Here is a 27,492-nt window from a genome sequence, read left to right as displayed (position 1 = left end):
TAATTAGACAGGCGACCCGTCGTGGTCGGACGTCGTTTGAATTAATTCCTTTGGGATCAGACAAAATGAGAGTGTCAAATCATAGATGCAACTCCTATTAATATTGTGAAATCTGATATTTCAGGAACATGTAGTTAGATGTATTTGTATTGACCGTTCATGCCGAAAGGGTAGCTTGGATATCTTTACTTTAACTAGCATTGGGTTAAATATTATACTTCCCTTACTGTTTTTGACGATGTGGCTTTACGTGACTAAAGACCAAATACCCCCAAATATAACTTTGTTAAGTTTAATTGGAATGACTTAGATACGTTAACCCTGCCATCTCAGTGATACAGGCTGCTACTACAAAGCTCACGTGAATCGCATTCATATTAAATACTAACCTTAAGAGTAAGCGGGTTTTTGCCACAAAGGTTAACTAGTTTCTTCGCTTCACTATCTTTTACACGAGTTTTGCCAGCATGATATCGGAACATATCAACAGCAGATTTTAAATCCAACGCATTCATTTCATCGAGACAAAAACTATGGATCACCTGAAATATATAAATGTTCACACCATGTTCATGTTGAATCCAACTAAGGGCAGCACCAAAACAATCAAGTGATATGCTAAATTCTTAAACACATAAGAAAGTTCCTGAAATCTTATTGGTTCTTAGCCGTGTGATATGACACGATATAACACGTTTCAGCGCATACGGGTCGTCGCGATTCTCGTACGCGCTATTTGAACCAATCGGTGGAGCATAGCAACAACGGGACTGATCGATTCTAAGCCCCAGGCAATTCCTTGTAAAATATAGGATTTAATCTGATTAAACATGTTAAAATTTGGTATACTTACGATTAATATATTTATTTGAATTTAAGTGTTTAAGAATGAGAATAAAGGTATTGATTTTTGCCGTTGTCGTGCATCTATCGTCTCCGAGTCGCGAGAGCAAAAATGGAGATTCTGGGTCAAATTTCGACAAGACATATCTCCAAAACCGCTTGGAGTTGAGCAATAATTGTTGTGTCAGTTCCTGAGAACTGACACCTTCTAATACAGGTTTGACGATCACGTGACAATTCGAATCATATCGAAAGATCACATGATCTGTAAAATTATCAATATCGATATCAATATTATTTGCAGCAACGAAACGGACAACAGCTGATGTACTAGACTGTCTATTTGAATGCAAGTACCGGAAAGTGTTATCCTCTGACATCCCAGTCATTATTCAGCAACATTTACGTGAGGCAAATGCTTTCACATGGTTGACAAGGTTGAGGCTATTTTCCGCCATGTTAACGTCGCCGATAACAGCCCGAAGATATCAGCTTATATTTACTTTCAACTTTTAGGATCGTATGTATCAAATATATCAAAAAGTAAGCTTGAATCCACTAAAGCATAATGGCACGCTAATTAGAGTGTGATAGTGAAGTAAGGAAATATATAAATTATTTTGTCATTGTTTATATACCGGTGCACTTTTATGAACCGGGCCCGCACCGTTATCATATTAAAGGAGTTCTAACGCAAGATTTGCGTTAGAGAATATTTCGAAAAAGCGCCCGGTTATACCGCCGCGTTCAGAAAGTCATCATCACGACACTTGTAAACAAACGAGTTTGTTTTGACAGATGACGTCAGACGCAATCTCTGTCTTGATAATTATCAGAATTATCGAATGATAGAATTCGCCATCTTCGTCCTGTGAAAAAATTTGAAGAATAGAAGGCTGACGTTGCGCCAAAACACGTAGGCCTGTATAAGTGTATAATTAGGCCTATATTTAATGATAAATGAACTACCACTAAATGTTCTTGTCAGTGCTGCAGTGCAAAACTTCTCTTTAACATTACATTCAAATAATAATCACATTGTAAATGGAACTGACACCAATTTTTAAAGGAATATCTTGTTTTCCATGTGTTCATTACACATAGAGGTATGCGAGAAATGACGTTCAGCAAAATCGGAGAGTACCATTGGGCTATTCCAGATAATAAAGGACCCCCTATAGAGGGCAAATGTTTTTTTGAAAAAATCTGGAATTCCAAATTTGTTTTGGAAAAAGCATCTGGAATTCCGGACCCAATCTCCGCAAAAAACATATGGAATTCCAGGTGTATTCCATAGAACTACTATAGAGGGCAAACTTTTTGGAAAAAATATCTGGAATTCCAGACCCAATCTCCGCAAAAAGTATGGAATTCCAGGCACATTCCATCAAACCCCTATAGAGGGCAAACTTTTTTGAAAAAAATATCTGGAATTCAGACCCAATCTCCGCAAAAGTATGGAATTCAGGCGCATTCCATCAGACCCCTATAGAGTGCAAACATTTTTTTGAAAAAATATCTGGAATTCCAGACCCAATCTCCGCAAAAAGTATGGAATTCCAGGCGCATTCAATCAAACCCCTATAGAGGGCATGCATGAAATAATCAGAATAATCATGGAATTTTTTCCCGATGTGTGAAAAAATAACAGGAATTCCATGTATAGGCCTAGTGAGGGGCCTATAGAGGGCATCCATGGAAATGTTTAAAAATCCTGGAATTTTTACTTGTATTTCCATAAAAGTCTGGAATTCCAATGGTGGGATAGAGGACATCAATGAAAATTGTTAAAAAATCTTTGAAATCTGGAATTTCAATGCACCAGATTTTAACTTCCAGATATGTACCATATTATGCATGGTAATAATGAGCCCTGGGGGAGGAGGTTGTGGGTAGCAAGTCAATTTTGGCTGGCAGATTTATTTGTTTAATTTTCATATTAAAATTTCAAAGTGAAATGTTAATGCTGTTATTTTAGTTTATTAGTCAGCATTAATCACTTGCAAGTGTTTGTGGGTCTAACCCTGATAATCATAATTAAAAAGAGCCTCATTGTTTTCCTGGCAGATGTTGAAAACTGCTAGCAATGTCAATTTCATGTGAAAATTGCTGTATTTTGTCAATAACAACAAAAATCAAAATTTGATTCAATCAGATCATAGAGGATGCTTCATACATCTTCTCTGATCAGATACACTAGTGAACAGAGATATAGGATTAGTAACAATTGAATGGGCATAAAAATTCGAGCCAGGTATACCAACTTCATGTGGGGAACTTAAGACAAAGACAAAGATAGATAAAAACTAATGGAGGACTCGCGGTGTACTAGCGTTGGGCGATACTCGATACTGCCGATACCAGTGGTATTGGTACATGTAGTCGATACCATTTGGTATCGGCTATTCTCCGATACGATACTTTTGACAGAATACACAAATATTCAAATACAACTTCGGCTAGCATCTTAAAATGAAACTTTGAGTCAAAAATAGTAGACTCCTAACCGGAGCGATCTTACCTTTCCGATGTTGCTTAAGATACTTCTTGCGTCGATCCCGAGATGCGGAAAAACCCAATAGTCATTTTGTCCCACATAAATGAATAAATAACAAAAAAAACCCGACCCCCGAGTGGACTCACCCATTTGGTGACGTCACCGGTAATCATCCGTTATCCGACTTGGGTACCCCTACTCGGCCAAACTTGTAGGGGCGGCCGGTGTCCGGGAATCAGCAACATCGGAAAGATAAGATCGCTCCGGTTAGGAGTCTACAAAACATTTCTGTTTTGGACTGTTTCTTCCCTTTCCGATGTTGATTAAGATACTGCTTGCATCAACATCTGAAAGATCGATCTAGCAAGTAACCGACGGATGGAGGTATATACAAGATCGGCCAGCATCTGATCAGGAACGGGATCGGGAGCAGGTAGCACGGGTTTCCTGAGGTCAAAGAATTTTCCCCCACATCGGCCGGGAAACAAAAATGACCACATGAATACAGACAAAAACCTCTGCACTTATTAAGTACGGTGGTTAAGAATAGAAACACTGGTTCTTACCATGCTGAGTATTCTGAATTGTCTGCACCTGATACACCACCATATCAACGCCCCAGAACGGCCCTGGCAAACCTGTCGCCTGCTCTCTGATTACTGACGCTTTTGTAGTATATCGAAGAGAATGATGACGGGGTCTTCCAGGACACTGCCTGACAGATCTCTTCAATGAGGACCCCCCTACGATAGGCCCAGGATGATGAGATCGATCTTATTGAGTGGGCCTTGGGGCGCGCATCTTTGCGACCGCCCCTGAGTCCACCATCAACACCTGGACCAGCCATCGCGCTAGGGTTTGCTTAGCGGCTGGACCATGAGGTTCTGCATGGGTGATGAATATGCGGTCATATGTCCCTCTTAAGGTTTGTGTTCGGAAGAGGTACTGCTGAAGCGCCCTCACCGGGCACCACAGCCTGTCTTCGGCTACTGACGAACCTTGCCCAATTCTGGGTATGGAGAGGGATGAGTGTCGGAATGTACTGCGTTCATTCTTGGCCAAGAAATCAGGGCGCAGAAAGAGCGTCGCTCCGTTGTTTGTGAACACGGAAGCTGACTTCGAGACCGCATGCAATTCTGAGCACCGCCTTTCCAAAGCCAACGCCAATAGGGAAGCCGTCTTGAGAGTTACGTACTTAAGCGTCACTTTTGACAGGGGCTCAAAAGGATGACCCTTAAGGTAATCTAAGACTGTGTTGAGATCCCACGGGGGGATCACCTTCCTATCTGGCGGGCGCTCGTTGAACATACCGTCGAGGAGAAGACTGAGGGACCCATCGGTGTTGATGGTCGACCCGTCTTCGAATCCTCGATGAATGGAGAGAATCGCCGACTTGTAGTTGGCCACCGTGGCCTGCTGAAGTCCTGACTGGAACTTTTCTGTCAGAAACTCTGCCACTAGAGGCACAGACGCTCTAGTGGGAGAGATATCTCTCTCACCGCACCATGCGTAGTAGGGAGCCAGCCGCTGGCTATACGTACGGAGGGTAGACTTTCGTCTACCCCGGCGATGAGAGAAGCAGCTTCGGATGAAAAGCCTCCCTCCGCTGCGCATTCCCTGATAAGGGCCATGCAGCGAACTGCAGGTGCTCTAGTGGTGGACTGGGTACCTCTCATCTGGGCATCCGGAGTAGATCTGGTAACTCGGGGAATCGCGGCAGATCCACCATCGGACAAAACCACAGGTGTTTCGGCCAGAACGGCGCGATCAGAATGACGTTGCAGTCCTCCCTCCCGATCTTGGCCACCACCCTCGTGAGTAGTGAGATCGGGGGAAAGCGTATGCAGTCATCCCTCCCCAGTCTACGGACAGAGCGTCCACGGCGAACGCTTGTGGGTCTGCGACCCTCGAGCAGTACACCGGCAGTTGATGATTGCGCTGAAATGCGAACAGATCTATCGAGGGGTGGTACATCACCTCGAAGATCGTCTGGACGACCTGCGGAGCAAGGGACCATTCTGTTGGTCCCGACACCTTCCCTCGTGACAGATCGTCCGCGAGGATGTTGGTGACGCCCGCTATGTGCATCGCTCTCAACGTAATATGCCTGGACTTGCACCACCCTTTCAGGCGCAGTGCATGCAGGCACAACCGAGGTGACCTGGTGCCCCCTTGTCTGTTGAGGTAGGCCACCATGCACCACGGCTGTGTTGTCCATCTGGACAACGATATGAGATCCCACGATCACCTCCTCGAAGTGCTGGAGAGTTCTCTCCACTGCCCATAGCTCGAGAAGATTGATGTGGGACTGTGTCCCCGTGGATGTGGCCCTCCAGCCCAGCTTTGACGCGTCGGTCAAATTGGGCTGATGGGTCCACCACCAGAGTTCCTCTCGCGCGATCTCCGACATCGGAACCGCGAACGATATCGGGTGATGACTGGGCCTGTAAAAGGCGAGAAGGTACAGTTGGATATGCCTCATAAGGCCCAGAACCTTCATCCATGCCAAGATCTAGCGATGCCGCCCACATACCCTTGATGGGACAAGCTAGCACCGAAGCGAGAGTCTCCATTCTGAACCTCTTGGGCCTGATGAACTCGTTCAACGGCTTGAGGTTCAATATGGGCCTCCAGTCGCCGGTCTTCTTTGGAGCCAAGAAGAATGTGCTCCAAAACCCCTTGGGGAAAGGGGGGTAGACGGGACACTCGCCCGCTTCGTGAGAAGCTGAGTGACCTCCGATAGTAGTGCCCGACGCTGGGGGCCGTCTGACGGCACTACCGTGGACCTCTGAAACGTGCAGGCGCACGAGGGGGGACTGGTGAACTCCAGTCTGTAACCCCCGCTCACTACCGACAATACCCAGGCGCCCGGAGAGATGGCTTGCCGCCGGCATGGACTGTCGACCGCCGTACCCTCAGGAACGATCTGACTTGCTCCCCTTGGAAGAACGCTTACTCTTCTTGAGGGGCTTGTCTGATGATCCTGCACTACTCTTTCGCTTCCCAGACTTTTGGGTGCTGCAGAGGTAGCCTCGGGCTCCGGTGTAGTCAGTGGTGCACGACCTGCTGAAGCCGGAGCCTACGAAGAGGAACGCTTACCAGAAGACTTGGACTTATTGCGTTTCTTCTTCGTCTTGCTGCCCTTCCCCTTGGTCAGGGCAGCCTCTGACTTCTTCAGAGTGCTCGCTTTGGTTGCCTTCTCGGCCCGGTCCTCAACTGTGGCGCAAAAAGCCTCACCAAAGAGAAACCCCTGTCACTCCAAGTCGGATCTCTTCATTGCCAATGCCTACATGGAAAGTATTATTTGCCATCTACCACAGATAGAGCAATTTTGCAGGTTCAAGTGGTTAAATTCAAAATGCAGTGCAGTTTTATGGGAAGTCATTTTGACTTATATATTTTTTTAAAATATGACACCATTTGGTAATCTCCAATCTATCGAACAATTTATAAGTGTTCCTTAATCCTATAGCTTTAAAGGCTTAATGTACGATTTCCTTCAAATTTAAAATTTGTCATTATATACTCAAAATGCTGAAATAATACTAGTAATAATGATCGGGAATGGTTTCTGTCCATTTTGAGCTGAAATAACGAGGTAACGTGAAAGAAACACTGCTTGTTATTTTGGCCGTTTAACACGCAGTTCTATGGGCGGACATAAAGTCATAATTTCTTGAATTATGACTTTATGTCGAACTTTGCTCTGTTTACCTACAAACACAACACATTTGGCTGATTCCATTTAGGTGCAAGTTGTGACATGTGTAAACATTACAAATATACCAAATTCATATTAGATTGTACATTATGACTTTAAATGGCACTTCCCTGTTTAAATAGTGAATCCAAAATGTCATCAATATTAATTGAAATGCCAGTAAACTTCAACTTGATTTGATTTTTGTATTTTTGAAGATTTGTATTAAAATATCATCAATATAGTTGGAACATGTTGTCTAAATAGTCAATGTGTACAGTGTATAAATAAGTAATTTACATTTCTTTAGCTGTTTATAAATTTAACAATTATGAAGCAAATGGGATTTTAAAGTTTCCAGTCATAGAATTCAGTTTGTGTGTAGTTTACTTGAAAAAGGAGTTGTGGAATAAATACTACTATGAACTTTTAAGGCTACATGCTCTTTTTGGTTGAAATTTTTGGCGGGAAATAATCCCGCCAAAACATTAAAGTAATCTTTTCCCACAACTAAATATCATAGTCAAGAAATTAATGATGCACCTGGTAGCTTAGATCATAACTTTTATTATACTTAGTTGCAATTATCCCAGATAATTCTTGATTTGTTTTTACAGAGTCTTGAATTGTCGATGTTTTTGATCAAAAAACATCACTCGGTGTATTTTGAAACTCGAGGCATTACTTACTTACTTACTTGCTTATTTCGGGTGGTTTTCCCGAACCACGACAGCTCTCCATATCCTCCTGTCCTGCATCGCCGTTCCCAGGTCAGATGCTTCCAGTCCAGTGTCTTGCTTGAGTACATCAACATATGTAAGGGGTGGTCTACCAGGGTTTCTTGTTCCATGTTTGGGTGCCCAGTTTATCAGGCGTGTTCTCCTTTCTCTGATCTTCTCTGAGAGCCTTGGGAGGTCTCCATACAACTCTTTGTTGCTTATGTGCTGTTTCCAATGGATGTTGTACACTGCCCTAAGCATACGGGTGCAGGCTTCACATCCGTACGTTAACACAGACTCCACTGTTGCACTGAAGACCCTCAGTTTGAAATTCTTTGGTAGAGCAGACTTCCAGATCTTACTTAGGCTGTTGCATGCTCTCCAATCAGCTGCCTTGCGTGTTTTGACATCATGCTCTGTGCTAGCCATCCATGCTCCGAGGTATTTGAAGTCTTTCACCTCATCTAGCTTTGTACCATTATTTGTGCTGATGTTAACTTGCTGATCTTGGTTAAAGGACATGAACTTTGTCTTGGTGGCATTCATCTTTAATCCGACTCTTCCGACTGATGCTTCTACCCTTTGCAGCAGTTCCTGAGCTTGTTTTATTTCTTCTGACAGTAGGGCGATGTCATCAGCGAAGTCCAGGTCGGTTACCACTTCTGGCCCAACTCGTCTGCTCTTTCTCCTCTTTCAAGCTGGAATCCTAGTGCTTCTTCCTTGCCATCTATAGCCACTCTCAAGGCATAGTCAAGCACTATCACAAACAGATACGGGGCAAGTGTATCTCCTTGTAGAACGCCGGCTACGATGTCAAACAGCTCAGTTTCTCCATCAGGGGAGATCACTTTGGCTTTGGTTTTCTTGTATGTCCTTCCAATGGCATCCACAAGTTGTTTTGGTATCCCATAGGCTCTGAGGATTTGCAGCATCTTGCCTCGGTGAATAGTGTCGAAGGCTTTTCGGAAGTCAATGAATGTGATAATGGCTGGTAGATTTTTGGCCTTCACTCCTTCTATTATCCTTCTAAGAGCCAGTATGTGGCTGACAGTAGTTCTTCCCACTCTGAAGCCATTCTGGTTGTTTCTCAGAAGTCCATCAACTTTGGGTCTTATCCTGTTGAGTATCAACCTATTGAAGGTTTTGGCCACTATTGAGGATAGGCTGATGCCACGGTAATTACCTCCTTGACTTAGGTCTCCTGACTTTGGTATTGGGATTATGTTAAGAATAGACCACTGATCAGGCATTCTTTCTTTCTGCAATGCATCGTTGCAAAATCCTAGCACCAGGTCATCCAGGTCACATCTCTTTAAGACTTCTGGTGGGATGCCATCTTCTCCACTACTCTTTCCCTCTGCTATTGCTGTCTTTGCCTTTGTGTATTCTTCATGGCTAAAAGGACCAACCTCAATCGTGAGATCATCTGTGATGGGCTCTATCGTATCATCTTCTCCCTCTATATCTGGGGAACTTCCTAGTAGGTCTTTGAAATGATGATACCAGTTGTTAACCCTTTCCATCTGAGTGTCTCCTTTCAGCTGGCCCCTCATTGACGATTTTCTTCCTGTAATGTCATTAATCAGTCTCCAACTCTGACTGTGTTTACAGTTGTCATGAGCCATTTCAACTTCTCTCAGCTTGATGTTGAGATCATCCTCTATTGCCTGATTATAGGCTCCTGCTAGTTCAGACTTTGCCTGATTAGCGTCTGGCCAAGGATGTTCTCATATCTGACTGGTTCCTTGTGGACTATACGATGTTCCTGTATCCCCAGTATGTCTATGTTGTATGCCATTAAGCTGCACACTAGTTCCTCGCTGCATCTTTGTTCTCTGATGGTCCTCACATTCATGGTGGAGATTGTGACAATTTTCTTGCAGTTCATAAGGTTACTCCTTTTGCTTCCACATATGTCAGCCTTGTCCTTCCTTGCGGCTTGAAGGACAAGCCATCATTTGATTTCTCAGAATCCGTGTCAGCTCCAGGAGTTGGTGTTTTTGTAGGTACTCTCACCCTAGTGTAGTTTAGGTTTGCTGTCATAGTTTTTCTTTTGCTGCTTAATTCTGCGGTCGCAACTCCTACAGAGGCATTAACTCTTCTCAAATTAGCCCCAAATCATAATTTATTATATTCACGTGTAGCAAACACCAATGGGAATAATTGGACGTTGTTTGCGGAGCCTAAATTTGGTTTGATTTTATTTCACAATAATTCTAAGGTGAGAAGTTCCTTTTTGGATTTCCAATTTAAATTCATTGATATGTGATATTTTGAATAAATAAAGAGTACGCTTACCTTTCTGCAACACTTTCCGGTATCATTAAGCATCTGCTGATAACCAACATTTTAGCTGAAAACAGCCCCTTCCTATCATTTTTGAACAAAATATGGTTCAAAAGTGCGTACACTACGCGTATATACTGGGACAGCGAGGTAATGCAGAGAGCTATTTACGGTGGGGTATCTATTGTAAGCTATTAGGGTAGGCCTATAGTATATCTTCCCGCAAGTGATAAGATGTGTCAAGCAGATGCATACATAAGGGCGGTATATTCAAACGCTATTGTCTGGATCATTGAGTATCGATTGCGCACGTATACATGCAACACGGATGTGTGTGGTCCTCCCCAGGTTTTGACATGAATTACAAATGACGTCGTGAATGACCCAGCGTTTTCATTTTATTATTACTAAATTAATCGTCGTTTATCACGAGTCCTAAGAGTCGTACCAGTTCAATTCATCAAAATTAATTTGTATTAAATGAAAAACAAACAGACAAGTAGAGTCATATGTCTTTCTATGACCGTATTCCTACCAAAATCTGATTTTCAGTACATTAGAAACGTGTTGATATGTATATCTTTGAAAATCGCCTAATGTTAACCACAGTCACCGTGGCACAGTAGGCATCTTTAGCATTCATAGTGCAATTGGCAGTGGTTCGAACCCCGGTTAAAATTGTAGTATTTTTTATTCTTTTTACTAATGCGCTGTGCCGTTTTTCAAACACGCCCCTGAATGAAACTGATGGGCAAGTACCCTTAAGCAGCCAGTATCAGCTGTAGTGACCTGGAGTAAATGTCCCATTGGGACTAGTCGTGTGCGTGTGCGACTGTGCGTCCTTGTGTGCCCTATAAAAAATACATGTTTCTCATGCACAAGCAATTTTCACTGTGAAATCTGCATCATATTTAGGTTTAGGGGCAAAACCCAGGGTGGGGGTTGTCCAAACAAGTCTTTTTGCTGCATATTAGGTCTTCCAAAAAGGGAATGGGGCTACTTTATCATGCCCTCTTTTTGGGTAAAATATTCCCCATGCAGTCTCAAAGAATGAGGGGGGGGGGGGATTTCATCAAATGACTCCCTTTTATTTTTGGTGTCAATTCTCTCACTGAAAGACACCTAGTTTCAAACTGGTGTCTGCACATCCCTGTCATTTCCAAATTCGAGTGCCCCTTCCGTCTGGAAATAGGGCTTCTTTTCCTTTTTCCTGTCAATCCTTTCATCTACTGAAGTAATGAAATATACCGGTATACTGTTTTAAAATTGAGCCTATTGTCAGGTCAGCTGGATAAGAAGTTAGTGAATTTAAAAAAAAAAATCATTCTGTGAGAGATTATCAAAAATCAATGTTTTCACTTAAAATTAATATTTTATTGAAAGACTAGTCTTTAATTGATGTCTAACAGGTTTTAGAAGTCAAAATTGACAAATGTTTCCTAATTGAAGAAGCATTATTTAATATTTGAGGGGATTTTTTAAAAACTAAAGGTTAGAAAAAAAAGAAGAAAAAAAAAGAGAAGAAATCTAACCGTCCGACGCAACTTTCCCATTTTCCCACTTGAGGGCAACACAACAATAATTTTTTTTGGCCTAAGTGGATTTACAAGCTATATAGGCCTATTTACAAAATGTTACAGAAAAATGTACAAGATTGCAGTTCCTTTAAAATAACAGAGCCGTAGCCACGAGTGCAACACCCCCCGAACCTGCGAAAGTATACAAAAGTCCCAAATTTAAAGCATTTGCGAGCGTATATAGCGAGCCAAAACAATTGGATTTTTAAAGCTTTTTTGGTAAAAAAAAGGTCCAAATTTGGGGAAGAAAGTCCACTTTTCACAAAATTGCACCACCTTTTGGAAAAAAGCCTACTTTTTCAAAATTCAGCACCCCCCTAAAAAAATCGTGGATACGGGCCTGCTTAATAACAAGATAATATGAAATTCGCACATACACTATAGTAGGCCTACTGAATAATTTTGATATCAGGTCCAGGCAAGATAATATGTGACCCGGCAGCACAAACGAGCCGTAAATTCCGTAAATTGTATTCTGTGTTACGGTGTAAAATGTGTACGAAGGTCGTATTCATCGATAACTTAAGCTGGCCGACATCCGTCTTATTTTGATAGTCAAAAACTAATCAATAATCCTATTGTTGAAGTGGATAATAAGCTTCTACCTTAGATGGCCGGCTATAGAACTTTTAATAGCTCTGGTCTTTGTTTGCTTTTGCTAAATCCTGTTCAAGTGGTGGGTTACCAGGCATTGTATTTTGTACAGGTATGCATAACCAACAATTAACAATGAGAGAACTTTCTTAAACCTCGTTGACTTGGGGATGATTTGAAATGACCGCCAATTATGACTGTTTGATATATATTGCCAGCAATGTGGAAAAAGAGACACATGTAAAAACGTAAAAAGCTATAATTTTGTTGAAGGAGCAAAGTTTAACAAACCATAACCCCGCTTCTGGATATCGTTTGAAGTCAAATGATATACCATTTTAAGTTTATGATGTTTATTTTTAAACACGAAATAAAACAAAATTGACCGGGGAGGAATTTACGGCTCATTCGCCGTGGACGGTCACATATTAAAATAGAAATTAATTTCTTCAGACTCAGACAGAGTGCCCATGACATTGATTTATCCCCAATAGTAAAACACTTACTCCCAAATACCCCCGAAAAATACAGCAAAATTTTTATATGCAAGTTGGAACTGACTAAATGTTTTTCCCAACAATTACTTTCATTTATACATAGTTAACACAAGTAGAGAACTTTATGCATTTCATTTAGTGTGTTACCATGGTAATATGGGACCCTAGTGTCAAAACTCTGAAAATACCATTAGCCTCTGACCCCGTGCCAGGTTCAACGGCAAGGCTAAGCACATAGCGGGTATTTCAAACTCCAAAAAGCACTAATACAGTAATAGTTGCACACATGCAATATCCACATGTAGTTATTACTGTGGATTGCACATGTTTATATTTTTTCTACGCAGGCTAGGCCTACAATAGTGTAGATATTTTTAAAAATAAACCTGGGTGAACAATGACAGAGAACTACTGGTAAAACTAAAAGGTGAAATTTTGTGTTTACGGGCCATTTTCAATTTTACAGTATAGCATTTTAGCCCAAAATAAATGTTAAACAACATGAAAATTCCCATTTTAAATATGTAATTGTGTGTACTGTGTACATAGCCTTTATACCCTGTACACTGTACATGGCATGCATGGATAGGTAAACACTTGAAAAACAGAGTATTGACAGTGAGTTTGAATTTGTAACCACTTCTATTTAGAAAAGGTCAAATGTGGGAGGTATCATGTTAATCCAGGGATTTAGTTTTGGCACTTCAGACCTAATCCTGATGCATGCATGGTGGTGAAACAAGAAAGATAAAAACTGTAAAAAAATGTATAGAAATTGTGACACAAATTGAATTATACATAAAATTTGTTGTTTTTCGGTTGCTAGCTGTATTTTTTTGGCTCTTCACTTTTTCAAACCGTCGAAAAAAAATTGGGGGCAACAATCCACAACGTCCGTCGGCAAAAATGTTTTCGTCGGTACATACATTTACAAGTTAATGTGCCCCCCCCCCCCGCTATGCCACTGTCTGAAATTTCCATTGAATTGTTATTTTTACCCAAGGCCAAAATAGCCAGTGGGGTTTCTTTCATTTTACCTTGTTATAAGCTTATGATGGATGGACAGAAACCCTTCCCGGCAGTTATTGCTAATAATATTATTTCTGCATTTCGGGTATAAAAGAATAACATAATTAAAATTTGAACGAAATCGTACATATGGCTTTTAAGTTTTTCTGGAACTGAAAATTATGAGGGAAAAACTCTGGAATTCCAATGCCCTCTATAGGTGTTTTGGTCAAAACAGTAAAACATCTGGAATTCCAACGCATTGGGGAAAATAGTCTGGAATTCCAAAATGATTTAGGGAAAAAGTCTGGAATTCCGACGCCCTCTATGGTTTGGAGAATATGACTTTGAATGGATTTTCAGAAATTAAGAGTAAAAAATTGTGGAATTCCTAACGCATTGGGGGGAAAAAGGTGTAAAATTACTAACGCATTTGGGGGGAAAAGTCTGGAATTCCGACGCCCTCTATAGGTTGGAAGTATGTGACTGTAAAGAGTTTTGGGGAAAAAAGTCTGGAATTCCAGACCAAAGTACATACAAAAAGAGTATGGAATTCCGGTGCCCTCTAAAGGGGGGGGGGGGTTGATTATTATCTGGAACAGCCCATTGGTTGATTTGGCAAAGAATGACTCATATGAAACACATAAATGTGGTTTGATTCTTCTCTGGATTGTTTTGACGTTTGCGTATTCCCAACACAAAACTTACTTCCGAATTCAGATCAGCCTTCACTCCAAGTCGTGAGGTTATCAACACTTTCAGGTTTGGGTTTGGGAGATTGGTGATGGTTTTTAAGAAGCTGTTAAATTGCGCATACATAGGGTTGGGGTGCTCAGATGATCCTGGGTCCAATGGCTGGTCCACATTATCGAGGAACATAATGGCTCCACCTGTCAGTAGAAAATACATAAGATGGGACAATTAAATGAGATGCCTCCTACCGCAGGAGAACTTCACATCTGTATGTTACATGTTGATGTATAGAACTTAATCAGTGGTCTTCTTCAGTGACGACCAAGAAGAACTTGACATGTTAATTAATACAGTACTAGGCGGTTACCCGTATTTGGCGATTTTCCCCTGGTGACCACAAAATGACCTTCTAAAAATTTGGCTCTAAATGTTGACTGTACCCACCAAGTTTCATGCCCATACGACAGTATTTGGTCGAATCCAACCAAAAGTGTCCACGGGCCAAAATAAAAGTCCAAAATAAAAATGTCTCCACAATTTTTTCCTTTTGCCCATTGATTGATGGCATGTTGGCCTTATAGGAACCAAAAGTGCCATCACTAAGCTTGAAAAATAAATCCAGGACGTGTGATAGTAAATGTGACATCAAAACCCAATGTTACCTACGAATACCACTAGGATGCTTTCACTATCGCAATACTAATCAACCTAAAATAAATGGAATATTCCCATTAACGCTTTTTTCGTGTAATGTAGACCACAGGGTGACAGGAAAATGCTAGCTCAACCAGAAAATATTTGTTTTTATTTTTATAACGCGATCAATATGATCTTACTCTTAGTCAATTTATGCTAGTTTATTTTTGAAAATGAAGTTTAGATCAGTTTCTGTATTTTATTTATCAAATGAGTATGAATCAATTTACATATTGTACAAGTGGGATATCTGTTTTCAGGAATACTAGGAATTTATACGCATACACCTAACGCTTTATAAAATTATAGGTGAAGAAACCCGGGTATTCGTAGGTAACATGAGCGATTTAACAATATCTATATTAAGTTTAGAGGTTCAAATTATGATAATGAATGAATAAAATGATAGTTTTAGATCTCTTTCAGATGGTACGTCCAAATGAATAAATGCTATTACCTTAGATCAACATTTTTTTATGCTTTTAGCAAGATTTTGAACACTTCATTTTGATATACAAGTAGTTAAACAGCAAATTTACATAATAAATAATTGTTGAATGCATCCGTATATGGGTAATAATATTGTCCGGGGGTACCGCTTAAAGTTTTTGATAATTAATTTCCATTGGTAGGGACACTTTTTCATTCATCATTCATTCATCATTTATTTCCATATCAAATAAATACATAATTACATACATCAAAATCAGACATTATTAAATTATCAAAATACATCAAAATCAGAAATATAACTTAATTACAACAAATAACAAGACATGTTATGGAGGAGAAGGCTGGAAAGCCAAATAGGCCTGTTAAATGCCTTCCCCTATAGGGGTAGAAACAAAAACAAACAAAAAAATATTTAAAATACAAAAACAAAGCCAAATACTACAGCTACGGAACAAGACAAGGACGGGGCTCAAAGAAATTTATAAACCATAGGTTAAATTGGTTTTAAGTGCTCAAAAGAGAAAAATATCAAACGTAAGTTGAACTTCGCTTTTGCTTAAATTGATTACGGAAATGTTAAACTGATGTAGATTGCTTTAATTTATTTTCTAGTGTATTCCAAAGATAGGGACCGCTAGTACGAACAGAATGATCCGAAAATGTTTTCTTATTTTTAGTTAGATTGTAGTTGTTACAGTGTCTTGTCGAATAGTTGTGGATATCAGACCGTTTCTTAAAGTAATATTGAAATGAGGAAGGTAGCTCATTCACGGAGTATCTATACATAAAGACACCCAATTCAAAAGTATACATATCAATGACGGTTAACGCATTGTATTTGGCAAAAATGGGTGCAGTATGACTTCTGTAGTGACTATTAGAAATTGTCCTTATTGCCCACTTTTGGAGCTTAACAAGTTTGTCTAAATAGGATTTACAAGTATTACCCCAGATAAGTATACCATAGTTTAAATACGGCAAGATTTATCAATATTTGATACCATATGCGGTGTTCCAAGAATCATATAGTTCGTTTTGCTAGCATTAACTGATAATTTGTTAGCTTTGAACCAATTGTTAACTTCTTTTAGTTCTTCGTTTATAAGATTGATTTGATTTTTAATGTTGGGATGCGAGTACAGAATAGTTGTATCATCAGCGAACAGAATAAAATCTAAAACATTTGAAGTGTTGGTTATATCATTTACATAAAGTATAAAGAGTAGAGGGCCTAATATTGACCCTTGGGGAACACCGCAGATATACTAATGCAATTCCACGAAATCCGTAATGTTCCAATTTATGCAAAAGTATATTATGATCAATGGTATCAAATGCTTTTGATAAGTCAAGAAAGATACCTATTGTAGTTTCGTTTGTCTCAACGGCATTGTTGATCTTATCTACAAGTTGTAAAATAGCCATATAGGTTGAGTGCTTGGGGCGAAACCCAAACTGTTTGTCATTAAGGATTTCATGGGCATCAATATAATCAACACATCTGTTAAACACAAGTCTTTCTAAAATTTTAGAGAAACATGGTAGTAGTGAAATTATTCGGTAGTTTGACAACTGCTCGGCATCATCCTTTTTATAAATTGGTACAACCTTTGCCATTTTTAACTTTTTTGGAACAACCCCAGTTGAAATAAATAGATTGAAAATCATCGTGAGAGGTTTCACTATTTCATTTACTACTCTTTTTATAATAAAGTTTGAGATGTTGTCATTACCAGCACCCTTATTTGGGTTGAACTTATCAATAATCTTTCAACTTTCAACTATAGGTTTAAAATACATACTATTAGACTTAATGTCACCAAGATAATCATAATAATTTTTACCTGTACTATGTATATTTGATGCAAGTTTAGGCCCTATGTTAACAAAAAATTCATTAAATGCATTTGAAATATCTTGCGGATTTGTAATAGTATTTCCACAATCATCCTTATATTTACTTTGTGAGGATTGCTTATGGCCTTTACCTAAAACATTATTGATTGTTTTCCATGTCTGCCTCATATCATTTTTGGCGTGTTCAAATTTTGAGAAAAAATATTTCCGTTTTGATTTGCGTATTAGCATATTAAGTCTATTTTTATAGGTTTTGAACTTTTGAAGTCGTTCTTTGCTAGGGGAGTTGAGATAACATTTATATAATTTATTTTTCTTGTTTATACTCGCCAGTAAGCCTTTTGTGATCCATGGAGATATTGGTTCCTTTTTTCGGTTACTTCTACATTTTTCCAGTGGAATACATTCATTGTATAGCTTGTCAAAAGTTACAAACAAATTATCTAAAATTTCATTCCATTTGACTTCCGAAAGCTTCTGTTTTAATTTAGTGATATTACCATCAGAATGATTTCTCTTATATGACTTTCTGTGCTTTATCAGAAGTGTTAGTATACTCCATGTTAGTTGACAACGTTGTTGGAAAATGGTCAGTTAAATCGGTAACTACAATTGAGGATTTTATAATGTCTTCATTATTAGTCAATATATTATCAATAATTGTTGCTGAAGACTCTGTGATTCTGGTTGGTTTGTAGATCGAAGGTATCAATGAGTATGAGTATATGAGTTCAAGATAGTCATGCGTTGGTCTATGACTGTCAACCTTTAAGAGGTCGATGTTGAAGTCACCCATAACATAGAATTGCTTCTTTTCAGAACTCAATACTTTGAAAATAGGGTCAATATCATGTATAAAATCATCAATTGAAGTCCTATACACAACTCCAATAATAGCATTCTGAGATTTTTGATTCTCGATTTCAATAAAGCAAGATTCATAATTTTCATTTGCATGACATAAGTCTTTCCTAAGTTTGTACTTCACTTTATCAGATATATACAGACAAACACCGCCTTTCTCCCGCCTAATTCTATTTGTATATTCAATACTATATCCTGAAAGGTTGAGATAATCATTTTGTTTATTTTTTAAATGAGTTTCAGATATACCAATGACAGTGAATTCATTGTTTAATACTTTGATACATTCTTTTAGGCCATCAAAATTCTTATTCAAACTTCTAATGTTAGTATTTAATATGTTGAAATTGCCCCGAGTTACATTTGGATCTATAGAATATTGTTCAGGGGTTAAATAAGAGCATTCATGTATACCATCATTACCACATACTATATCACTGTAGTTCTTCTCTGTGTTATTACAGTCAAATCTTAGAGGGTTAAAGATCATGTTATCATATTTATCAAAGTCCACATCGGTGACTTTAAATTGTGGGGATTCGTTTATATCTTGAATATCATCTTCAATGCTTTCGTTGTTATCAAGGTCAACAATAGAACATTGTGTACATGTCCATTCGTTGCGATTTAAATTTTTAAGTTGATTTTGCTTTAGTTTAGTACATTTTTTGTGCACATAACCTTTACATATATTACATGATATATCTTTATGATGATCTTTAACAATTTTTGACACATAACACAATTATTATTATTGGAAGACATATTATCATTGTTCAAGTCAGTATTAGCATTGTTCTTTTTATGACAAAGTGGGCATGTCCATTCTCTGGATCTCAGTTCTTTTGGTTTTAATATTGAACATGTTTTATGTACATAACCGTCACATGAGTTACAAAATAACTTTTTATGACAAGTGATTATATTGTTTGAGCATACTAAGCAAATATCACGAAATTGAGCAGACATTTAAACAAACAGACAAAAACAAAATTCAACTAAGTAGTACAAAATTAAAAACAAGCTAATTAATATCAGCACTGGCAAATTTAAGTAACAGTTAAATTAAGTTATGTTGCAAAAGGCTATATGAAAGTACAAATAAGTACTTTAAGGCCAACGACCCGGCAGCAAGGTTACAAGGTTATCAATTATCGACAACTGAGCCACAGCAAATCATAGCTACATTCCACTTAATCGATTGTTTTTGTAATACCTTGAATACTGTTTGTTACAATTTTCTCATAGGTATCTAAGGTGCGCTTCAGACTCCGTATTGTACGTGCAATATTGTATGTACAATATTTTTCGTGACGTCAGAAAGTATTGCACGTACAATAAAAAGTATGTACCGGGAAAATATATATTTTGCCACAATCATTGGTTGCTTAATTGATACGGAGTTGCCAAATTTCTAAGAGTGGTAAATTTAGTGCAGTGTTCGTGCACGGAATGATGAACAGTTTTTTTTATGTCTTCTTGTATTCAACTGTACTTGAATTATTACATAATCAATGGGCACCTTTAAAGTTAATAATATTAATACTGATATTAATATTTAAAAAATATTAAAATTGCAATGATAATATAAATGGCACATTCAGTTCTTATTCATTTATTTATTTATTTATAGATTTATTTATTTAGGCCTATTTGTTTATGTATTTATTTATTTATTGATTGATTGATTACTGATTGATTAATTGATTTAGAGATTCATATATATTTAGTCATATATTGATTTAGTCAGTTTCTTAAGTATTATTTGTAGACCTATGTATTTATTCTGGTTTTGATTTTATTGATATTGATATTTTTATTATTTTTTTAAAGTTTTGGCATAGCATTTGTTACATTATAACACGTTGTGTTATGAGTTTGCAACACCTTTTTACATGTTGATATCGGTGAGGCATGTTATGATGGTGTATGTTATAGGCCTACCTATGATCATCACAATACATCCATAAACGTGTTAATGCAGTAACCGTAGCTTTATAGGGGCACGGGAGCCCCCCCCCAATTGATCTGAATTTTAGAAAATCCATAGGAAAACTGCCAAAAACGGCTTGTGTCCCTCCCCCCTCATCAGACCCGGATGCAACGCCTTCTATACTTTTTCATTAATTATAGGCCTATTAATAGTAATGCGTTGAGATCTTAAAAAGTAATATCCGCCTTTATTTCTTTCTTTTTGAAATGATATACTCGTTACAAAAACAAATCAGCATGGAAAACATTTTTTTTTTTTTTCGTCAGAGGCAGATATTTGGTCTAATCAGTGTAAGCTACAAAATAGACGATCTTTTAAAATCATTTTTAAATGGCTTTTTTTTTCAACCTTATTGTTTGTATTTGTTCACACAATCTGACAATGTCCCAACTTATACATATAATGTGAATCGAGCCATTTAACATGTGCTTGTAGGACAACGATTTTGAATTAAACATGTTAATTGTGATATCTTAATTCCCCTAGAACACCACAGTTAAGCGTCCGAAATTGTAAGTGGGTTTTCTTTTATTTTACCTCATTATTTCGTTAAAAGTACTCGAAAACCCTCCTAAGAGTTGTTACTAATAAATATTTCATAATTTTGGGCAAAGAATAGCCAAATAGTTGACCGAAATCGTATATTTGTACCAATATTTGACTGAAATCGTATTTTAGCATTACCGTCCCTTCGTGGCTTTATTGCAAGCCAAATTGCTGCTAAATGTGAAACGAGATTACTTGAAATATATATTTCAGAGTTGAAAGAGTTTCAGCTATACGAACATATTTCTGAATATGTCTCTCTGATTGGTTGATTGTCAAGAGGATTACGGCATCCTCAAAGCCTCCTGCTGTAATTCTCTATTCGATATCTATTATAGGACCGATCTTTTGAAATCCATACAAGCGTGTCAAATGAAATAGTCTCGAATCATAATTTGTGCACGATACAACGTTGATAGGCCTACCGTACGTCAGATTTCGGAATTTTATTGAAAATAGGCATAAATTACATTGAACAGGTTGAATGCTGGCAAAAGTAGACAAAATAACTATATGGGTCGAATTTACATTAATCAGTGTCCTGGGCCTGGGTAACATTTAGGACTCCTTCGCATTCTAAAACAATACTTCACCAAATGTCCTTGCTTTCATTTTCTCATTTAATTTGTTTTAATTTTAATTAATTTCTTTATCCACTGGCTCTGTGGTAAATCCGGCGGTATTGCCAAATATTTCTCGTCCGTTATCCGTGTTAATCTATTTATTTATTAAAATCCTGTAATCACATGTATAGGCCTAGTGTATTTGATAACAAAGTTGTTTTTATTTTTGATTGGAATTTGGGGTTCCATAGATTTACAAGTGGTCTGTTTTTACACGATTTCATATATAAAATATGTTTGGGCATGGCGGAATTAGTATATGATTAAAAATAGACATACTCTTAGGCCCCCTTTTTTAATGTTTGTACATTATTAATATTAATATTAATGTACAAAATGCAAACGAATGTATATATATTTGATTGTTTTGTAAACATTAAATTTGATGTTTACTCATAATTATGTCTGGAAAGTCAGGGATAAAACTAAGGAGTATCGGTATTTATTTTCCTGAGAAAGTGGATCAGATGAGCAGTGAGTAAAAACATTCCCTCTAAATGTTTATTTTATGTTTATTTGTTAATGAATTTATTAGGCCTACTGGTAAAGTGCAGAAAAAAACCCAAACGCACTCTAGGATTTTTCATCAGCAGCAGTAGAAATTTCTCTTGCATAGATTTTCGGGTGACCTCGCTTGGATTTAGCAAACAATGAACCGTCAGGGTTATAGCGCGTTATTTAATCTGATCAACTCGTCGTGGCACGTATATTTATTGGACGTGCAATACTTTTTGACGTCACGAAAAATATTGTACATACAATATTGCACGTACAATAAGGAGTCTGAAGCGCACCTAAATCAGCATTATGGTATATGTCATGTATATGTCATGTATTATGCTGTATTCGTAAGTAACATTTCAGTATTTGTAGGTAAGAATTAGACTTTTGGTGGATATCGCAATCAAATCTTCATTTTATAAAACACTTTGAATGTATTATTTTCTTTATGTGCGTTTATTGATACTTGAGACCCTATCATGTATTTATAATGTCGGTTCACAGTGGTTGAAAGAGGATTGAAGTAAGAAACAAAGGCACTAATGTCCATCTTGGAGTCAGTTACGTCTTGTGGCCTTTTGTTTGAGGGCAACTATAATTAGCTTTATACTAGGGTCCACCACTGTGTTGTCTAGATCATGAAACAATGAGAAAAGTGGTTTTGTCCATGGTATTCGTAGGTAACCTTAGCGAAAACGTCAAAAGTTACCTTCGAATAAATCAATTTGGACACAAATTACTCAGAAACCAGAAAGTCGGTAAACGTTTAAAATGAAGCACACATGACAGCTGACAAATCCAAGTATTTATCCCCTTCTAATCTTCTTCGAATCTGATTTTTCTTTCAGATGGGCAGACCGTCGTCTATTTCAGTACATTTTTTCAACAATTAAGCCGTATTCAGTTTTGCATGGTGGGCATGTATGTGAATTCGCAACTTTCATTGACATATGATTTGATAGCGAATGTACCGATATGGGCATTGGCATGAATGGCGGTGTTTCACAATAGGGTCATGATGTAAAATTGTATTTGTAGGCAACATTCAGCTACCGAAAGCTACTTACGAATACTTACTTATTTTGTTAATATCTCAGAAATTGTTAAATACAGGCTATTGAAACTTTGTAGTATTAAAGAGTGTATTACAATGCACCTATTACCTAAAAATAATTTACTACTCTCTCAATTTGTGGAAATGACAGAGCTTTTAACATGTATTCGGAGGTAATGCATATTTTTTACCAAACCTACATTTGTGCCATTTAGAATTTCTGGCAGCTAAACACAATAATAAAAATGTCCGAATGCAATGCATTTCAGTATTGGACATATCAAAGCTTGTATCAATCGCGCATTTATTAGTGATTTCCATTTTTAAAGATATATCTAGTGCTATGAAAAATTGTATTCGTAGGTAATGTAAAAAATACCATTCAAAAAATTATCACAAAAAATGCATAATTATGTACAAAAATATGGCGCGAAGCGTATGATCAAGGCGAATAAACACAAGACAAAAACGAAAGCCATAGTTAAGGCAAAAAGTTCAATTTGGTGACCACTCTCTGGCTAGTAAGGTTTGACGATTGATTCGACTTCTATGGACCATTAAGAAGAAAAATAGCTCCCGTGTCCCTCGCAAAAATCTCGGCATTTTTCGCTAGAGGCCAAAATCCAAAATGGCCGCCGCCACCATTTTGAAAATTTAAATTTTCGCGAGGGACATGGGGGCTATTTTTCTTCTAAATGGTCCATAGAAGTCGAATCAATCGTCAAACCTTACTAGCCAGAGAGTGGTCACCAAATTGAACTTTTTGACTTAACTACCAATTGATTAATACTTTAAAGTTATGGCCCTGAACATGCCGTGTACACTTTTCGTTGGATTCGACAATTTACTAATTTGACCTCAGCTGGCCCCCGGATGACCTCGGATGACCCCGAAATGACCTTCCAAATATTTGGCTCTAAATATTGACTGTACCCACCAAGTTTCATGCCCATATGACAGTTTTGAGTAATTTGACCTCAGATGACCCCTGGGTGACCCCAAACTGACCTGCCAAAAATTTTACTCTAAATGTTGACTGTATCCACACAGTTTCATGCCCATACGACAGTTTAAAGTTATTTGACCTCAGATGACCCCTGGATGACCCCTGGATGACCCCAAAATGACCTTCCAAAAATTTGACTCTAAATGTTGACTGTACCCACCAAGTTTCATGCACATACGACAGTTTTAAGTTATTTGACCTCAGATGACCCTAAAATAACCTTCAAAAATTTGGCTCTAAAAATGTTGACTGTACCCACCAAGTTTCATGCCCATACGACAGTTTTTGCTAATTTGATCTCAGATGACCCCTAGATGACCTCGGGTGACCTTGACCCACTAATCAAAACAAACTTGTTCTGACTGGGGTCCAGATGCTCCCACCCACCAAATTTGAGGAACGTGCGACCCCTAGTCTCCGAGAAAATAGGCGGACAGACAGACAGACAGAGGCACAGACTACCAGTATTATTATATAGATAAACACAAACTCGTAATGGAAGTTTTGGAAAAAAAGATTAATTTGCAACGCTTCATTATGAATTGAACAAAATGTCACAAGAATCTACACGTTCAATTAAATTCTAAATCATTGCGTTACATTATTCGTGGTGGGAAAAGTACATACCATGTTCTTTGCCGTTGTAGCTACGAAGAAAAGCAAACAAGTGGTCGGGCACAACATCTCTGCCTGCTAGGCCAAAGGCGTGCATAATGGCATAGAAAATGCTGTCAATGGTCTGTAACTCCCTCAGATCAACCTCAATAACCTACAGTGTGTGGATAAATATTTGAAAAGTGAAGGACTAGTCTTTTAACTTTTAGAACATTCCTTATGTAATGTCTTTAAACATTTCTTGTTTTGGACAAATCGCGTGTGAACATATTGGTGTAACACATAATTAAACAAAATAAAGTAGGCTATATGATGAAATACGTTACCGTTCTGTACTTTCGGAGTCGTAGGCAGGCTTCTTTTGCTAGTCTTGTTTTCCCTGTACCAGGCATTCCACTTATGCACAGACAATTGATGTGTTCAAACATGTCTCTCAATATACCAACTATTGTTTCAATGATGTCACTGTAACCAAAGAATGGACCTATATAAGGGAACCAAAATATTCAACGATTTAAGAGGCGCGATTAACTTACTGAAGGAATATGATGATTCAACTAGTGCATAGCAATATTATGAATTAACATACGAGTTCAGTTGGAAAGATATTATGGCGCATGAAAACACACCTCGATAGATAGGCCTACGGATCTAGAATTAATCCGGGGATACTCGCTAAACACACGTGAAGAAATACACAGGCACAAAAAGAAACTCGTCAGTTATAGTCATCCTTGCTGTTCAACAACCTGATTTTTAGTGATTATTCTGAAATATACATTTTGTTAATTGGACTTAGCTTTTCATTTGACACCCTGTTCGTGAAAATCGAACAAGAATTGACAAAGATATACGTCTCCAAACCCTCAAACCCCCAAATAAAAAGTTGCAATTTCAACGATTTTCAATGGGAACGCATCGTGTATTGCACGCAGGCACCAAGGGCCAATCAATATTAAATGCACACAATGTAACAGGCACAATTGAATCGTTAAAATTGCAACTTTTGATTTTAGGGTTTGTGTTTGGAGGCGCATATCTTGGCCAATTCTTGTTCGATTTTCACGAACAGGATGTCAAATAAGGAAGTCCAATTAACAAAGTGTATATTTCAGAATAATCCAAAATTGTCAGGTTGTTAAACAGTAAGGATGACTAGAACTGACGAGTTTCTTTTGTGCCTGGGGTAGGTAGAACACTGGATATAAGCTTCACTATAATCTTTTGGTTCTGCATCTCATAAGTAGACAAAGTGTCGCGACACGACATAAAATATGAATTCCAGTTCACTACACAATATGTTCCTATCAAGATCTAGGCGCTGACTACCAATAAATATAGTCAGGCGTGCTCGACGAAAAAGATCGGGGGGACTAAAAGTAAATAGAAACCAATTAATAGTCAGTTTTATCCAGGCAAAAGGGTTGAGCACAAATTGCATTTGCCGATCCATCTCATTGGCTCGTTCATCTATTTCCCTTTTTCCGTCAATGTTTGTGTCAGGGGTTGTGGTGAAGTGAGCCGTAGGCCTAAGCAGTAAAAGTTCAATGCTCGGCCGGCAAAACAGGAATCACGCAGAAACAAAACTTTGGTGATGTGATTATAACACTAACTGATTCCTAAATAAATAGATGTAGATATCTTGTAGATACGCATGCCAAAGGTTACAATATTTTCAATTAACACTCTTTAATTAAATATATCAATTAAGGTTATTTGAACTAGGCCAAGAGGAAGATAGAGGTGAGATGGAGTCAGGAAGTACTCTTGGCCTTATACCCGACTAGTCCAGACAGGGTCCAGACATTGGGCATTTCTAGTTGAAATCCAGGAAGTTGTATTGTTAAAATCACATCACCAGAATTTTGTTTCTGCGTGATTCCTGCGAGAATTGTAATTTCACTGTACCCATGCTCGTCGGAAATTTCGCGAAATTAGGGGGTATTTTTAGATAAAGAAACGCCATTCGCGAAACACAAAAAGGAGTCATTTTTATACCACTTGTTCGTCAAGTTGAAAAAACGGTACTTTTCATTTCACATGTCATCGTAGTTTCATTATTTTTCATTTACGAATCCCACATACAAGTCATATCAGTTTCATCATGTTCATTATTCCGTTCGGCGCATATTACAGGCGTTAATACACAATCATTATCTAGCTACATCCATCCCAGACAAAATTATGTGCCATACCTTCTAGAGGTGAAGCATTTATGTTGAGTTTCCGGATGACAGCTTTTCTCTGTTCCTCATACTCGACTAATTTTTCCGATAAATCCATCCTCCCAATACCATCAAAAAGCAACTGGAATTATTAAACAAACACGTAAACGATAAACAGAATTTATATAGCGCCGTAGCATAAGTACATGAACAAAGCGCTAGACGTCATCTTGGGGCATAGGGCTGTGTTAACATTGGTTTCGGGCCCAGACTGTATGATCGCGATTGAGCCACTTGAAGGATTTCGTTGATTGTGATTGGCTAGTTGATTTTGACTGACGTCAACGACTTACTTTTGTTATATCGTTCACAATCGGTCAATCGAGGTGCGGTGATCAGACATCGAGGTGCGGTGATCAGACGTGTGCCTACTCTCGGTCCAGACTGAGTTTCGCGAACAGAAATTGAAGGTTGAAGGTAGTCAATGTTAAATGAACCACAAGGTAGCACCGTGGGTCCCGCGATCATGGTGATTGACATTTCCCGAATTTAGCCGGAAAGCTGCAGCCATTCACAGGAGTCGTTGTTTCTCCTCAATTAATTACAGACAGTTTGACAGAAACCGGCTGTGAAGTAAACTTTATTAACATTACATTTCGGTATGCGCAATTCAATGCAGTTGGGCCTACCTATTGATTAACTATT

At 38.3% G+C, this 27,492-nt stretch overlaps 1 protein-coding gene across 1 annotated transcript in view; it reads right to left on the bottom strand.

Moving 5' to 3' along the window:
- Positions 1–389: 389 nt before the first annotated feature.
- The window catches only part of LOC140145164 (uncharacterized), a gene marked incomplete at its 3' end in the record, with an annotated part of 57,484 nt that continues 30,381 nt past the window's right edge, over positions 390–27,492 (bottom strand). The window contains exons 4-8 of the mRNA XM_072166940.1: positions 26,818–26,929; positions 24,949–25,106; positions 24,635–24,776; positions 14,430–14,611; positions 390–542 (exon numbers count right to left, since the gene is read on the bottom strand). Coding sequence (XP_072023041.1) covers positions 390–542; positions 14,430–14,611; positions 24,635–24,776; positions 24,949–25,106; positions 26,818–26,929 — 747 coding nt within the window. The remainder of the gene's footprint in view (positions 543–14,429; positions 14,612–24,634; positions 24,777–24,948; positions 25,107–26,817; positions 26,930–27,492) is intronic.

Source organism: Amphiura filiformis, unplaced genomic scaffold (assembly GCF_039555335.1).
Source record: "Amphiura filiformis unplaced genomic scaffold, Afil_fr2py scaffold_157, whole genome shotgun sequence".
NCBI classification, from domain to species: Eukaryota; Metazoa; Echinodermata; class Ophiuroidea; order Amphilepidida; family Amphiuridae; genus Amphiura; species Amphiura filiformis.
This window is presented reverse-complemented; position numbering and strand designations above follow the sequence as displayed.